Here is a 17675-nt window from a genome sequence, read left to right as displayed (position 1 = left end):
GGAAAGGCCACTAGAGCGCTTCTGATTGAACTATACGCAGACAGGAAAATGATTTCTTGTGGAGGGCTTAACCATTGTAATGCAATCATAACATTTGTACCAATACAAAGAGCAGGGGAAAGCACTGTAGTATGCAATAGCCCTATACACAGATTGACACAAAATTATTGCTCTGTGCTAGTGATTCACTAATTTGGCATATATATATATAGGTCATATTGTCAGCAGACAATTGCCAAATTGTTTACTTGGCATATTTCCTGACTGTGACTACTATTTTATTATTTTAGTACAATTTTTCTTAAAAACTAAAAACACGGTTGATGCATAATAAAACAGCTGTTCAGTAATACAGTCCAGAAGACAATAGTGACAACATCAACATATTCACAAAGAAAACAGTACAAGACCCATTTTTTCCCTTTTTCTTCTTGTCAGGTGACAATGACCTAGTCAACCACTCATTAAAACAGGTGGCTCACCTTTCAGACATGATGCATTAACAGAGAGGGATAGATCTCTTCACGAGTCATATGTACATCTTTCTGGGGTAAGAGGGGAGGTAAAATGACAAAGTAGGTGCTAAATGGCCGAGTGGTCCGAAAACTGGCGCAATCTCAGTATTTGAATGTGGCTTGCATAAGCTGGGCTGTATCTTCCAGGACTACTGAAGTCAGGAGTGTTTGTGTATTTTCCTGGGCTTCCAGGTATAGGACTGTGCCGGCCAGGTGTAGAAAATCCATGGCTTCCAGGAGAGCTGAATATTTGAGGCTTGTTTTTTCCTGATAGAACTGCTGGACTTGGCCAACTGTGGTGTAAAAATAAAAAATAATTAAAGGTACATTCCAGAGCCCACATGCAATATATAACACTTTTTAGTAGACGACCTCTAATGAAAATATGCATGCATTTAATTATGCATTTTTTACTCTGGGATATTTAACAGTTGCAGATCTCTTGTCTGCTGCTTTTGTAAACCCTCCCCTTCTAACCCTGCCCAGGCTTTCTGTAACTGTCCAATCACAGACTTTCAAATACAGCTCAATTAGAAGTCTTTGTAAGGCAGGTGTCTGAGCAATTGCCTGCAGTTTGAGTTTAATATCGCTCATCCCAGAAACGAACAGATTAAAGAGGTGGATAATTTCTGCACGTGTGATTAGTAAAAAAAAAAAAAAAAAACCCCAACACAACATACAGTAAAACACATAATATAACCAGATCTAGGTCCACAATCTGATTGTTAACATATCTAGCTGCCATTGATTGGGAGTCCTGCATTCCAAGTATTTGTTTAAAGCCAACTTCTTAAAACAAAAATCATACTGGGTTTTAAAGTTCACCTGTTATGGAATGCACAAATTTATTTAGTAGAAACAGAAATTCAATTCCATCTATATACATTGTACTCGCAATTACATAGACTGTTTAAAATGTTTTATTTAAAAAATAGTCCCTTCCACAAGTCAATCAATTCTTCAGCACAGAGTCAGCATAGTCCTCTAAATCATTAGCTGACTGACAGGGGAGAGTAATAGAGCCCTCTTACTCCAGGACAGCAACCACGGTACATGTGCTAGAGGGATATTAACTGAATGAGGTCAGTCAGTTCAGATGCAAGTGAGTTCACAATGAAGCAAACATTTCAGCAACATGAGGGAAGACTGATACACCCAAATAAGTCTTGCACTCAAAATCCCACTATTCAGCAATTACCATAGTACACGTCGGCCCAAATACATACAATAAAAACCAAAGAGTTACCTATGCACTACCCCAAATCCCTATGCATATTTAGACAAAGTATATTTGTCTCTCAGTGAGCACTTCCTGTGAGACTGGGGAGAAGTAACAGGAGCTCCATTTCCTCGGTCCACAAATCAGCCATGCTGTGCGCTCTCCTCTTGCTGGTCAAACATATTCTGCACCCCCTGAACCCATATGCCGCCTTATGGTAGCGCAGGCCTGGGACCCTGCAAGCTGCACAAAATTCTTAGGACTGGCCACAAGCCACCTGCATGTACTGCAGACCTGACCAACATAGATCATTTTAGGCAAGGGGTATATTCGTTCACAATGGGTTCATTTTACGTTTTGTTGAAGTACGCAGCACATCTATGCACGTGTTTTACAATACCTTTGCCGATCTGAGCTGGGATATGACTGAATGGCTTCTATCCACCGAGAAATGCAGGGGTATTTCTGGGTATCAATTTCAACATGTTCCACAGCAGAGAGTACATTACTGTCTAGCTTAGAAGGTTCTTTTCTGAAATAAAAAACAAACAAACTTGTACACAATGACATGCATATTCACCTGAAAGAATTTCTGGAAAGGTTTTTTTCTTATTTATTAAATATGTAAAATATTTCGTTTTTTTCTTGCCTTCATGCAGTCTAAGTATGCTGCTATATGTCAAATCAATTCTCTGCACTGAATTGAGATTCACTAGTTACCGTATATACTCGAGTATAAGCCGAGGCCCCTAATTTTACCCCCAAAAACTGGGAAAACGTATTGACTCGAGTATAAGACTAGGGTGGGAAATGCAGCAGCTACTGGTAAATTTCTAAATAAAATTAGATCCTAAAAAAATTATATTAATTGAATATTTATTTGCAGTGTGTGCGTATGAATGCAGTGTGCGTATGAATGCAGTGTGTGTATGAGTGCAGTGCGTGCGTGTATGAGTGCAGTGCGTGCGTGTGTGAGTGCAGTGCGTGCGTGTGTGTGAGTGCAGTGCGTGCGTGTGTGTGAGTGCAGTGCGTGCGTGTGTGTATGAGTGCAGTGCGTGCGTGTGTGTATGAGTGCAGTGCGTGCGTGTGTGTATGAGTGCAGTGTGTGCGTGTGTGTATGAGTGCAGTGTGTGCGTGTGTGTATGAGTGCAGTGTGCGCGTGTGCGTATGAGTGCAGAGTGCAGTGTGCGTATGAGTGCAGTGTGCGTATGTATGAGTGCAGTGTGCGTATGTATGAGTGCAGTGTGCGTATGTATGAGTGCAGTGTGTGTATGTATGAGTGCAGTGTGTGTATGTATGAGTGCAGTGCGTGTATGTATGAGTGCAGTGTGCGTGTGTGTCAGTGCAGTGTGCGTGTGTGTCAGTGCAGTGTGTGTGTGTGTGTGTGTGTCAGTGCAGTGTGTGTGTGTGTCAGTGCAGTGTGTGTGTGTGTCAGTGCAGTGTGTGTGTGTCAGTGCGTGTGTGTGTGTGCAGTGTGTGTGTGTGAGTGCAGTGTGTGTGTGTGAGTGCAGTGTGTGTGTGTGAGTGCAGTGTGTGTGAGTGCAGTGTGTGTGAGTGCAGTGTGTGTGAGTGCAGTGTGTGTGAGTGCAGTGTGTGTGAGTGCAGTGTGTGTGAGTGCAGTGTGTGTGAGTGCAGTGTGTGTGAGTGCAGTGTGTGTGAGTGCAGTGTGTGTGAGTGCAGTGTGTGTGAGTGCAGTGTGTGTGAGTGCAGTGTGTGTATATGAATGAAGTGTGAGTGTGTGATGCAGTGTGTGTTTGTGTATGTGTTGGTGGGGGTGGGCATTTGATATATTATTAATTATTATTATTTTTTTATATTATTATTTTTTTTGTATTATTATTTAATTATTATTAATTTTTTTTTTTTTAATTATCTTTTTTTTTTCGTCCCCCCTCCCTGCTTGCTAGCTGGCCAGGGAGGGGGGCTCCTTCCCTGGTGGTCCAGTGTCATTGGTAGTTCAGTGGGGGGAGAGGGGTGCTGGCAGAGCTGTACTTACCTTTCCTGTCAGCTCTCTCCTCCTCCGCGCGGTCTGTGCAGCTCCCTCTGTCAGCTCCCAGTGTAAGTCTCGCGAGAGCCGCGGCTCTCGCGAGACTTACACTGGGAGCTGACCGAGGTGCTGAACGGACGGCGTGGAGGACGAGAGAGCTGACAGGAGCTGCAGGAAAGGTAAGTACAGCTCTGCCAGCCCCCCTGTCTGTATTATGGCAATGCAAATTGCCATAATACAGACTCTGACTCGAGTATAAGCCGAGTTGGGGTTTTTCAGCACAAAAAATGTGCTGAAAAACTCGGCTTATACTCGAGTATATACGGTATGTGTCATAACATCCAACTTGTTTAGCTTCAAAAAGTGAATGCATTATTTTTCAGTGTGATAAAGTCAAGAACACTGTGGCCCCCAAATTCTGAGTGTGAAATTTTATATGTTCAAAAAAAAAAAAAAAAAGGGGGGGACCAAAAAACACTCTGTAGTAGTATAGTAGCATGGTTCAACTGAAACCTACTCTACCCTCTATGGATTATTTACATACCCGAGCAAGAAAGTTTTAGTGCTTTGGTTTTTGGATGGAGTCGTCATGACTAGTTGATGGATAGGAGATCCTGAAGAGGTATGCAAGCCTGACAGCTCAGGCTGGCCTGGTGGAGATGGATTGTCCTTAAGGCTTAAGTCAGGCAACAGCTGCTCAACCTGTGTCAAGCCACAACATTCTGTCCGTGTTGATAATCTGCCAGCTAAAGTGTCCGCTTTGTTACCAGAAATATTGTCTCGACTCATATTTTGAGAAATTGTTGCCTCATTTGCAAAGGGAGAGTCATCTTTCCAATGTGCATCATTGTCAGATTGCATTAAATCTGCAAATGAGAGCTTTTCAAACTCCGCCATGAGGTTTGAGACTGGAGACAGCATTCCTTCTTCCACAGCCTGATGACGATTCTCACCAGGAAGTATCCGTTCACTGCACAATGGACTACGGAAACCAAGTTTAGCCAGGTTATGTTGGGTGCTGTTGGGATGGACATGTGTGTCAATGATACACTCTGGTGTGGAGATGGTCTCTGCAGAAGCCAGCGAAGGGCTGCGTTTTAAAGCAGCATTCTGACGGTTTTTGATCTCTATGCTCAGGTCTTCCTCATCATCAAGAAACGCTCCAACTGATATCGAATTGCAAAGTTTTTTGTTTCTGCCTATTGAGGATAAGAGTAAAGGAATAACAAAACTAGAGTTTGCAATTAACCCTATATTTATATGGCAGTAAAGCATGACAGTTGCATTAAACACCAAAAACTGGTACAGTAAATATGTAAACTAGGTGGCACGCTGAATTCTAGCATCAAGAGAAGACCTATGAATGTGCCAATAGCCAAGGTTCTGAGTTACCTGAAGGAGATGGAGTTTTATATTTGTTGCAGAATTCATGATCAGATTCTAACAGCGTTCTCTCACTAGACTCCCTCTTGCTCAGAAATTCTTCCAGTTTTCCCAGGCCCTCCTGGGAAGAGAGGTCAGAAAAGCAACCAAGAAAATCCCAATACTCCAGCCATGGGATATCAAGCTCATGGGCTAGCTCTCTATATAAAAAAATAAAAAAAATAAAACACACCTATTACTGTCCAGAGGGCAACCTTTTACTTTAAATAAGCGGATAGAAATTGTTACTTTGCATAGCCTGCAATCCAACCACTACATAACCAAGCATGTATAGACTAGCTACAAAAGTACATCACATTTATGCATATCAGATACTACCTGTCAGTTTATAAGCAATGTCCTGTTATATGCATTTTTGATAACGTTAATTAACCTTGTTACTGTTCCTACTACAAAAAAAAAAAAAATATGTGCAGTACATGCCACAGTCTCCTGCCTCTCGAAATGTCTGCATGGCAAACCTGTCTTATCATACTGCCATATCTATAGTGTGTTGCTCATGTGCATAGGGGGCTGTCTGGGGTGGTATATTCTTCTAGTATATGCTACTGTATTCCTCATCAAAACATGTCTACAATTAGTAACTATTGTTTATCAGCAATATACTCATCTAGCTTTCTCCATGACAAGCGTAATATATTACCATAATTTAAAACAAATGTGATCCTGAACTACTGTTTTCAAATAATATAAAAAATGTGCCTGTATATCTAATGCCATAGCATGTTATGCCAATGTTTGCCTACTCTACCGGATGTCGCTGTTGTGGCACATGCCGGCTGTTTGTTCAATCAGTGCACAACCAAAATAAAGAATAAAAAAATAAATAAATAAATAAAAAAAAAAACAACAAAAAAAAAAACACACACCACAAAGTTATATGCAGTTCAGCATGTAAAGGGTACTTTCACATATGAAATCTTGACAGCAGAGGTATATCACACACTTCTGCACAGTTCACAATAGGTGTAACAGTAACTCTCACTGCTTTCCTGGTACCTGTTGTGCAATGTTACCGAAGACTGCTACTCTACTCCCTTCTAACCACGCTCAAATAGTATGCCTTGCATAGGAGTCTGAGCCACTCCTTCTCTAGAGACTAAAGAAAAATTAATTTAAATAAAAATGGACCTTCAGTTTCTATGAATGTGGCTGGCCCTGAAGGCCACGCGGTTTGAGTCTGTAAAAGGAGATATAGATATAGATATAGATATAGATACACACACACACATTTTTTTTTTTTTTTTACGTTTTAAACGATGGCCATGATCCGAGGCTGACCAGGTCCAATGCTACTTGAATGCTGGCCTCACCAGCCAGACCTCTGTAATGCAGTGGGGCTGCGGTTATCTGCTCCTGGACACACACACTGCAGACCCTATCCTCCACATAACAGCCATTATCGCCCTATAGACAAGCCGCTATTCATCCTATAATTCCAGTCCGGCTCTGCACAATGAATTTAGGATTTAAAAAGACGTGCAGTACAGAAGACTGTATTCACAAGTCAAGTGTGCTTTAATTAGTGACTGGAAAGTCTTATGCATGAAAACAGGTAGATATAGTGAGTAGCAACTCCTTTCAAACTTTATTCAAAGAGAAGAAGTGGTGCTTCAGATGTTTCAAGTGTCAGTTTGATAGGTTACTGGTCATACAGCTTTAAAAAAAAAAAAAAAAAAAAAAAAAAAGCCATTTATAACATGCTCTATTGGGTGGGAGGGGATAGAGGGGGGCACAGCTTTCACAAAACATTTCGGCTTACCTTCCTACTCGTTCGGCACCTCTTTCAGGATCAGTTTTTCTGACATTATGAAAGAATCCAGCTCTATCCCTTGGTGGGGTTTTCCACATTTTTCGAAAATCCTCTGCCTGAGAGACACACATACAAACCCTTTCATTCAAAGTTGACACTTTTTTGGTGTGTTCTGTACACAAAATGCCTTGACAAATGTAATTTTAAACAGCAGAAAAGCCATTGACTCTATAATAAAGATTAAATAAGACTGATGTAGAAAAATAAAATAAGATTCATTACATGCTGCACTTAAAAGAGGTATACTTCAAGCACCATAAGCACTGCTGTAGTTGTTATGGTGCCAAGAGTGCAATCCCAGGATAAACAGAATGTTTGAGGTTAACAATTTGACAGGGGCCACTAGGTGCACCCTCCTGTGGAGCCATTACCCCCTTCCTGTATGAGGCCTTCTCATTGGCCAAGCACTCTCAGCCACTGAGCTTAGCCCTTCACCGCCAGGCTTGGCTCAGTGCTGGAGTTTACATGGGCACAGGAGGAGGTAACCAGCGCACCACAGGACTGAAAGAGATGATGTTTAGGTCCCTCAGAAAAGGAGAAAGTAATAATTCTTTAAAAAATGATGCATAAATTAAATTCTTCCTTCTGCTCACCTTGGAAGGGCTCATGGGCCCAGCAAATGCTCTCACTGCCAACAGTGGATCTTTAGGGCTGCCATTGAACCGTCTCTGTGAGAGGAAGTCTGACTGTTCTGGGGACCATGGAGCTCCAATGACGGGGGAAGAGGAGTTATCTTCCGCACGCAAGAGTGGGACATAAAAATGACCTGTGGAAGAGACTTACACTTCATAACATGAAAGGAAACTCTTATCTTTTCTCAAATAATATATGCTTAGGGATTTTGTCGCCTCCATACCACAACAACCGGCCATACATAGCGACTTCACGCCCTTTGGATTGCATGGTCAGGACCCTAACCCTATGCCACATGGTATATCCTGCCTCTATTCTATGCTTCAGCAACAGCAGAGGCAACCCCACCCCCTTTAACCGCATAAGGACCAAACTTCAGGAATAAAGGGGAATCATGACAGGTCACACATGTCATGTGTCCTTAAGGGGTTAAATTGAAATGGGAACAGGCCGTAGGGGAAATGTTCAGAGAACCAATTGCACCAAAAGTACAAGCTTGTTCACCATTGCGCAATAGCTAGTAAGAGCCAAGTTCTAATGCAGTGGTATACGACACCAGATTGTCTGAAGAGAGTGTACCCTGACCTTGATGGAAAGTGCTGGAAGTGTGGGAGGGAGGTTGGAACCTTCCTCCATATATGGTGGGAATGCCCAATCAGAGCAAATTCACAGTCATTCCCCCACCTTTTTTGCTGGGTCCATACCTGGTGCACCACACTACTTCCCCTTAATCCCAATATTAACACTCCTGACAATCCGCATTTGAAATACTACAAAGCACTTATTATATCTTTACTGGAAAAATAACTTTGCCCCACCATTATCGCTGTGGTTCACCAAGATGGAGGAACTACAGGTCCAAAAGGAGCAGTGGAATTCTGTGCATAGTAGAGCACAGACAGATATTTAGGCACCATGGCTCCTCAGATGTATTTTGAAACCAGTACATAGGGGGTGAAGGAGAGACACAGGGAGGAGGGCCAGGCGAGCCAGGGTCGGAAAGGAGGAGCTCTCTGCCCACGCCATAGACTCAGACACATGACTCCCTATTTACTCTCTTTGTTCTACCAATCTCCATATTTTCAGGAATCTATTCCATCTCTGCCCATCTCAAGGTTCTGTCACTGACAAATGGTAAAGCTAATGGGTCATGGGACTGTCAGACCGCAGACGGAGCCTGTGGTGGTCGATTTGTGCTATCTGGGAAGCCTGTGACTCATGATTTTTAGTTTGTTCAACTTTTTTTTTTTTTTTTTTACCATTTGTCTGCTAGATATCCCTCTAATAAATAAATAAATAAAACAAAACAAAACAAAAAACCACCTAAAATCCTACTACTCATGGTAATGCCCTAATCTAGTCTCGCTATGTAAATTATGCTTAACCAATTCACTAATTAAAAATAGAGTATAAACATTTTTATTTTCATGTATTGTACAGAATAAAATTTAGTCGATAACGCCTCACTTATCCTCATTTGTACTCTAGTTATGATTACTATCCTGTAGAGGAAGGGATTTATCTACCAGAAGGCAACAGTCACTTTTGTAATGCCTGCAAACTTAAACACTATAGTCACCCAGACCACTTCAACTCAATTAAGTGGTCTGGGTGCCAGGTCCCCCAGGTATTAACCCTTCAGATGTAAACATAGCAGTTTCAGAGAAACGGCTATGTTTACATTGCAGGGTTAATCCAGCCTCTAGTGGCTGTCTTCCTGACAGCCACTAGAGGCGCTTCCCCAATGCTGTATGCTAAATTTGCATCCAGAACGTCCATAGGAAAGCATTAAGAAATACTTTCCTATGGACTGTTTGAACCCCTTCAGCCTAGCGGGAGGGGGACCCTGAGGGTTGGGGGGGTCCTAAGGATGATATAGTGTCAGGAAAACAAGTTTGTTTTCCTGACACTATAGTGATCCTTTAACCCCTTAAGGACACATGACATGTGTGACATGTCATGATTCCCTTTTATTCCAGAAGTTTGGTCCTTAAGGGGTTAAGGAGAATGTGACCTCATTCCTGCTTCTAAACAGTACAGGAAGATGCATTCCTACAGACAAGGCTGGTGGAACAGTGACCAAATCAACATTTTACTTTAGCATTCCAGAGGGTGATAACAATTGCTACACAAGCTAGAAATACTTTTATTTTAGAGATATGATTTAACAGTATGTGTTCATTATGTGCTCAAATATTTAATGCTTTGGGCAACATTCTGCTGCCATGTCTGCAAGAAATGCCTTTAGGAATACATAAGCAAAGTACTTTTGTGGTCACTTTTTAATGAGGCATATACGTATTATACATTATAAGCAGAAATAAGGAGCTGCATAATAGGTCACAAAGGTGAATACCCAATTTTATTTTTAAAGGACGATTAAGTTGTCTCAAAGGCAAGATTGAATCAAAACAATAATAGCATCTGTCACATGTATCATAGGAACTGTTGGTTAGGAATATTTTATCCCAAACAGTGTTCCTGGTAAACGGTCTACTAGGCCCAGTGCTACAAGAAATGCTGGACCTTCAGTAGGGTCAGAAGCCTTATGATTGACTATCTTTAAAAGGACACTATAGTTACCAGAACAACTACAGCGTAATGTAGTTGTTCTGGTGAGTAGTCAGTCCCTGCAGGCTTTTTGTTTTAAACACTATCTTTTGCAGAGAAAAGGCAGTGTTTATTTTATTAAAAACTAAAAAAAAAAAAAAAAAAAGGGTGTACATTTACATAGTTTATATTACTTTGTAGACAAATGTAAAACACAAAATTGCTGTGTTATGTTTATATGCTATGCACCACTTGCGTCAAATACATAATTCCCCAATCAAAGTATTCGGTAGCAATGGGACTAAACATGTCTTGTTGTATATAACTGAATAAAGTAAAAGAGAAAAAAAAAATTGCATTTGTCCAAGTGCAAGACAAACCTTGGAGGTATTCTCTCATTCTTGCTTTTAATTCCGCAGATTTATTTTTGCTTCGTTCACATATAACCTAGAAAAACAAATGTAAAATAAAATATACATATATATTTTTTTTTTATATATAAATACTAAAATACCCCCCAAAAAGTAAAGTAAAAATAAAGAAATACAACAACAACAAGTCGTGTTCAGGGTTTGTTCTTCTTCGATTTGATTACTATAGGCAAACATAGAATTGTGCAAAATAAATAAATAAATAAATCTTTCCCCTGCGACTGCAGACCACAATTTTCGCCAATATCAGACATTTCGCATGATGTATGGCATACATGAAAGCTTCAGTTACACAATTCCTGTGGCCTTCGGACACCAACTAAGCCTCCTATACTATAGAGTTGATAGCAGTTGCTGTGCTTCTAACACACTTGACATGATGTGAGCCTACAGCAGATAAGGCTCTTGGAAAAATAAGTCAAAATACCAGAGTGACAAAAAAAAAAAAAAAAATTCAGATCTGCAATTTACCTCCCTCAAACTTGCAGGAAGGCTTTCACAGTCATGCTAAATATCTGCCTCACTCTACCCATGCCTCACTCTATATACATTGTACAAAAATATGACATGGCACACCGATGCCTAGGCCCCTTGCTCACTTCCATGAGAGACAACAAAACAGTATTTTTATAGAATGCTCCTTGCAAGCAACTCACAAATTCCCTATATACACCTACCACCATTTTAAAAAACTGTCAAATGAGAACTGAATGTTTTCTGGAAAGTCTAAATGTAAATTCACTTACCATATAAGAGGATAAGTGATCACCAGGGAGATGGGCAGGTAGAAAACTTACCTCTTCTGGAGTTTGGTTGTACTTATTTCTTGGTTTCTTTATAATATCAGGATGCGAGCTTAAGACATTCAGCGCATCTGCATTACCAAACTTGCAGGCGAAATGCAGGGGAGTATCAAACGCCTAAAGGAAACCAAGAAAGGAAGAAAAAATAAATAAATAAAAATTATAATTAAGTTATGTGTCTAAAGAAATGCCAGTGTTTACTTTTTTTTTTTTTTAAATACTATACAATTACCATCTTATCTGGTGTATTCAGATAGAGATCGACAATATACCGGATGCGTTTCAGGAGCATTATTTCATCATCGTCTGGGTACATAAGACGCATGAATTCTGGGTTCTCCAAGGTATCCAGCAATAGCTGGCAAATCCCAGCTTGATTCTCCTTGGCAGCCACATGCATCACATTATACCTGCACCCTTCCTACATTCAATAGAAACCAAGTCAAATTAGCCAGAGAGCAAACTGAAGCAATATTCAGACAATACAGATTCAAATCCCTCCACAAAACTAATGAACCATTTGAGGAGTTTTTGGAATGGCCTACAGAGTTCTCAGACTAGATCAGTCTATAAGGAAGAGTAGGTAAAAGACTGTTGGGTTGCTACAAGGAGTGTTTAACCCCTTAAGGACACATGACGTGTGACATGTCATGATTCCCTTTTATTCCAGAAGTTTGGTCCTTAAGGGGTTAAAGGCTGTGATTTCTGCTAAAAGGTGATATTACGACTGACTGACATGGTGCCAAAACCTTTGACTATAACATTTACTTTAGTTTTTTCAATCTGTTAAATTTAGCAAATAATTGTGCACTCCGTTATACAGAAATATGTAAAAGCTTTTGTACCTCACCAATCCCGCTGCAGCTAGCAACGTCTCCATGGCGGAGATCACTAATTTTGATTATCTCAACCAACCCAATGCTTTCCCACTGAAAAGCATTTGGAGGCTATTGCACATGTGCAGCAAAATGCCACCTTGCACCAATCAACATCTCCTCATAGAGATACATTGAATCACTATCTTTATAGGGAGAGTTCAGCGCCTCCATGCAGAGCGTGGAATCTCTGAATGTAGGTGCTGCAAGTGATAGGAAGCACATCTAGTGGCTGCCTGAGTGACTGCCACTAGAGGGGTTACTAGGCAGCAATGTAAACCCTGCCTTCTCTGAAAAGGCAGCATTTAAAGCTCGCCCCAGTAGGCTATTCAATGTAGACACCTGAAATTACATTAAGCTGTAGTGGATCTGGTTCCTTTATTGCACAGTCTGTTTAATTTAGGATGTATTATCTCATGCTCTGTTATTCTTCTAGATCCCTAAAAAGAGCCTCCTCGTGTGTGAGCGTAAAGTTCAATTTATAAAAGGAGGAGATAAAAAAAAACAAAAACAAAAAAAACCAACACAATTTATAAAGCAAGTGAACATGATTCAAAATGAAGAAAGGCTTCATACAGGCTGTGTATGTGTCACAGTCAGGGGATGTGTGGCTAGGGCTGCATAAAAAATAATAATATGATTTACATCCTAAATAGTAGATAATTGAACAGGTAGGTTGCAGGGGCATCATCAACACACATCATCAACACACCCAATCTGCTTGATCAAACAATTTTTTTTTTTATACCTATCCTATCCCTTTAAAGTTGCCACTCATCCCATCTCACGTTGAAATTCAAATTACACCAAAAGCTTTGTGTATTTTAAATATATCATAGGAGAATCTACACAAGATAAACATGTCGAACATTACTCATATGTACATAGAAAGTTAGTAATGCTATACATCTTTTGACTTTTCACAACTCCCTTTTACATTTAGAATAATCAACCTAGATCTTGGGTGCACAAAACCGTACTACCTGAACTACAGTTGGGTTGTCTCCAGAACCTATAAGATAACGAGGGTTGCTCCAAATAAGGTCTGAAAAGGCAGCCAGATCTCCTTTCTCCACGGCCTTCCTCAATTTAGCGGTCAGATCTTGTGTTCTAGGGCTCTTGAAGCTATTTGCTTTCTCCTTGTTGATACTTTCTACCTCTGGAGAGGATGGTGCATCTATGAAGTCAAAGAAGATTTTTCAGACTAAACTCAGAATGGAATGCAAATAGAAATATGCTTTCTTGGGAATAAAAAAAAACCAAAAAAAAAACAAAAAACAAAAAACCAACAGACACACCGTATTCACCTTTCCAGTAATTCAATGCTTTGAGCAATTCCCCAACAACATCAATGTAAAGATAGAGCCAGCCTAAACCATTGCCAACAGGAGTAGAGAGGGTGACTAGAAGGTCTAGGTTCACAACGAACATTAGCTTAACCCCTTAAGGACACATGACATGTCATGATTGCCTTTTATTGCAGAAGTTTGGTCCTTAAGGGGTTAATGAAGGGGGATTAATGTATACATCATGCAGTCTGAATGCTCAATTCTCTGTCATTATAAGGAGTTAAATCACTTTGTTGACAGAGCTCTTGCCACACCTCCCTTGCATGTGACTTGCAGTCTCCCTGCATATTTCCTGAGGGTTTTATTTTATTTTTTTTGCTTTTCTTATTGCACAGTATGCTTAATGTAGAATTCCTAATTTCCTGCTCTGTTAATAGCCAGCTAGGACCTCCTGTGGTGATTAAAGTGCAATTATGCAAACAAAAACTTCTAAAGTAAACACATTGTGCTGTGAAGTCCTATTTAATTTTTCTCTTCTTCATGAAGTCTGTGTAAGTCACAGCTAGGGGAGATATGGAAAGTGATGCATAAATAAAAACAAGTGTGATTTAACTCTTAAGCATATAGAATTTGATAGGGAGAATGTATGGGTATTATCTATACAAAACTGCTTCAATAAGCAATTATTTGATAGAGTCCTAACCTCAACATCTGAGGAAAGGGATTTAGGGGTGATTATTTCTGATGACTTAAAGGTAGGCAGACAATGTAATAGAGCAGCAGGAAATGCTAGCAGAATGCTTGGTTGTATAGGGAGAGGTATTAGCAGTAGAAAGAGGGAAGTGCTCATGCCATTGTACAGAACACTGGTGAGACCTCACTTGGAGTACTGTACACAGTACTGGAGACCCTATCTTCAGAAGGATATTGATACCTTAGAGAGAGTTCAAAGAAGGGCTACTAAACTGGTTCATGGATTGCAGGATAAAACTTACCAAGAAAGGTTAAAGGATCTTAACATGTATAGCATGGAGGAAAGACGAGACAGGGGGGATATGATAGAAACATTTAAATACATAAAGGGAATCAACACAGTAAAGCAGGAGACTATATTTAAAAGAAGAAAAACTACCACAACAAGAGGACATAGTCTTAAATTAGAGGGACAAAGGTTTAAAAATAATATCAGGAAGTATTACTTTACTGAGAGGGTAGTGGATGCATGGAATAGCCTTCCAGCTGAAGTGGTAGAGGTTAACACAGTAAAGGAGTTTAAGCATGCGTGGGATAGGCATAAGGCTATCCTAACTATAAGATAAGGCCAGGGACTAATGAAAGTATTTAGAAAACTGGGCAGACTAGATGGGCCGAATGGTTCTTATCTGCCGTCACATTCTATGTTTCTATGTTTCTATGTTTCTAAGCTAAAGTTGTTTTGGTGCCAAGAGTGTCTCTTTCACTGCCATAACACCCACTTGCAAACCCAAAGCTTTAACTTAGAGAAAGGTAGGAGTCACTGTAACAAATACTTTTTTCTTTTTGTTAAAGAGAGAGGGCACAAGAGATGTAGAATGTGAGACTGTCTTGGTCACTGCCTAACAAATGTATTGGCTTTGTGTCCAGAACCAAGGAAAGCAGGCCCAGGAGGAGTGCTATGCAGACATTAGAGTGGGAAACTACAATTTCACAGTTAGCATATAAGCCAAAATGGATTTCAACTATGTGAAATTCACTGATGTTAACTGCATATGATTTATTTTTTTTATTATTTATTTTTTTATATTGTATACTGGGCATACCAAATACACCATGTAAATCACCATTTACTGTATTGTACTTTTACAATATATTGTCTCTATGAAAATATATATATGCCCTATGCATAAACACACACACACACACACACCCCCCACCCCCCATAAAAGGCAGAGGATGAGTACTTCAGTGACTGGCCCTCCCTCTGGGCTGTGACAGGGGCTTATAGAAAAGCTTGAGATAGAAAGTTCCCAAATCTCAATAAACAAGGGCGGAGCGGTTATGTTAGTTTTCTTTAACTATATGGTAACATTTATTTTCTAGGGTGATCCTCCCTCCACCAATTTAGTTACCACCTTTTAGAATGGCAAGCAACAAAAAGGACCCCCCCCCCCCCAATAAACATGTACTCCAACACACTTTAACCCCTTAAGACCGCAGGGCGTTCTATGCCGTCCTTAATTGGCCGGCTCTAAACGCCGCAGGGCGGCATAGAACGCCCTGGGCGGTCTTACCCCCCACATGGCCGGCGGCACATGGCCGCTGCCCAGGAAGCCCCCCTGTGCCTGGGGACCGCGGTCTGCAGCTTCTGGTCGCAGTGACAGGCTGTATTTACCGGTATTTACATGGAGCCGGACGCATTCTCCTTCAGCAGATCGCGGTCGGGGGACATGTCAGACGATATATTTGAGCTCATGGCTCAGCAAACGAATTTGTTTGCCATGCAGTATCTCTCTGCACATCCGGGGTCCCATCATGGTCGCAGGAATATGTGGAGACCTACGGATGTCGCAGAGATGAAGCGGTTTTGGGCTTTAACCCTAATGATGGGTATTGTTAAAAAGCCCAGTATCAGGTCCTACTGGAGCAAGCAACGCATCCTGGCTACCCCTCTTTTCCCTGAGGTTATGTTGAGGGATCGCTACCTGCAACTGCTGAGATTCCTTCATTTTAATGATAACTCACTGTGTCCCCCTAGAAACGACCCACTGTTTGACAGGCTCTATAAAATTCGGCCCTTTATCCAACTCCTGTCAGACAGATTTTCTGAAAATTATGTCCCCGATAAAGATATTTCAATTGACGAGTCCCTTATGAAATTTAAAGGTCGACTGCTATTTAAGCAATATATTCCATCTAAGCGGTCCCGATATGGCGTTAAATTTTATACATTATGCGAATCCTGTACTGGTTACACATGGGCGTTTCGCATTTACCAGGGGAAGGATAGCCATCTTGACCCACCAGGATGCCCTGATTCTGTGGGTACAAGTGGCAAGATTGTTTGGGATCTAATCCTTCCCTTGAATAACGGATATAGGCTATGGGTTGACTATTATACCAGTATAGAATTATTTAAAAATGTATATTGTTTTGAAACCCTAGCCTATGGCACAGTGAGGAAGAATCGCAGGGGTTTCCCCCAAGCCCTGGCAAGAGGCAGAAGCAGCTCTCCGCCAGGATGAGTTGCCTGCTCTTCGCTTCAGAGATAGGAAAGATGTATACATGCATGACGAAAGTACAGTGCCAGTGTCTGTGAGAGGTAGCACTGAGCATCTGGAAAAGCCGAAGTGCATTGTAGACTACAGCAAGTTTATGAGGGGAGTAGACTTGGCTGACCAATGCATACAGCCTTATCTGGTGAACCGAAAATCTAGGACCTGGTACAAGAAAATTGCAATCTACGTGAGCCAGATTGCAATTTTCAATGCCTATGTCCTCTATACAAAAGAGGTCATAGGTAGGCCCTGCCCTTTCCTCAAATTCACATTAAGCCTTTTGTCCCGTATGTTATTTACCCAGCCCCCCCAATCCCACTTTGGAATCAGGAGATCTCCAAAGACTTTGTGGCAAACACTTCCCTTCCCGAATCCCACCCACCCCTAGTAAAAAAGCTCCCCAAAGAAAGTGCCGTGTTTGCTACAAGAAAGGAGTCCGAAAGGACTCCAGGTATTATTGTCCAACCTGCCCATCTCTACCCGCCCTCTGCATAACAGACTGTTTCAAAGTCTACCATACAGAGCTGAACTTCTGAATCACTCTGTATGGGACTTTGGCAGTTTGTTTGCTTGATTTCCCTGGATTTCTGACCTCGGCTTGTCCTGACTACGCTGTGTAAGCTGCCTGTACCGACCCATTGGCTGGTTTTACCGACTACTCTGACTTCTGGATTCCCCTGACCTTGGCCTGTCCCTGTTTACGCTAGCCATTCTAAAGTGGCTACACCAAACAACTCAAAATACTAAATTTGTAGTACTTGAAATGTGACTAACCAATAAAAAAAATAATCACAGGGTTAATGCTGTGATTAGCACTGAAAGGGTTACAAAAAAGAGTTGTTTTTTTTTAACTTCTCAAACTT

The 17675-nt window shown here is 41.0% G+C and overlaps 1 protein-coding gene across 2 annotated transcripts in view; it reads right to left on the bottom strand.

Moving 5' to 3' along the window:
* Positions 1-274: 274 nt before the first annotated feature.
* The window catches only part of ANKLE2 (ankyrin repeat and LEM domain containing 2), a 35165-nt gene continuing 17764 nt past the window's right edge, over positions 275-17675 (bottom strand). For both annotated transcript variants that reach the window (XM_063454410.1, XM_063454409.1), the window contains exons 4-13: positions 13253-13446; positions 11627-11815; positions 11389-11511; positions 10541-10607; positions 7571-7743; positions 6927-7033; positions 5114-5304; positions 4266-4920; positions 2135-2266; positions 275-808 (exon numbers count right to left, since the gene is read on the bottom strand). In XM_063454410.1, the coding sequence (XP_063310480.1) occupies positions 583-808; positions 2135-2266; positions 4266-4920; positions 5114-5304; positions 6927-7033; positions 7571-7743; positions 10541-10607; positions 11389-11511; positions 11627-11815; positions 13253-13446 (2057 nt within the window). In that variant the 3' untranslated portion in view covers positions 275-582. The remainder of the gene's footprint in view (positions 809-2134; positions 2267-4265; positions 4921-5113; positions 5305-6926; positions 7034-7570; positions 7744-10540; positions 10608-11388; positions 11512-11626; positions 11816-13252; positions 13447-17675) is intronic.

Source organism: Pelobates fuscus, chromosome 5 (genome assembly GCF_036172605.1).
Source record: "Pelobates fuscus isolate aPelFus1 chromosome 5, aPelFus1.pri, whole genome shotgun sequence".
NCBI classification, from domain to species: Eukaryota; Metazoa; Chordata; class Amphibia; order Anura; family Pelobatidae; genus Pelobates; species Pelobates fuscus.
The sequence above is the reverse complement of the archived record's forward strand: the minus strand, read 5'-3'. Positions and strand labels throughout refer to the sequence as shown.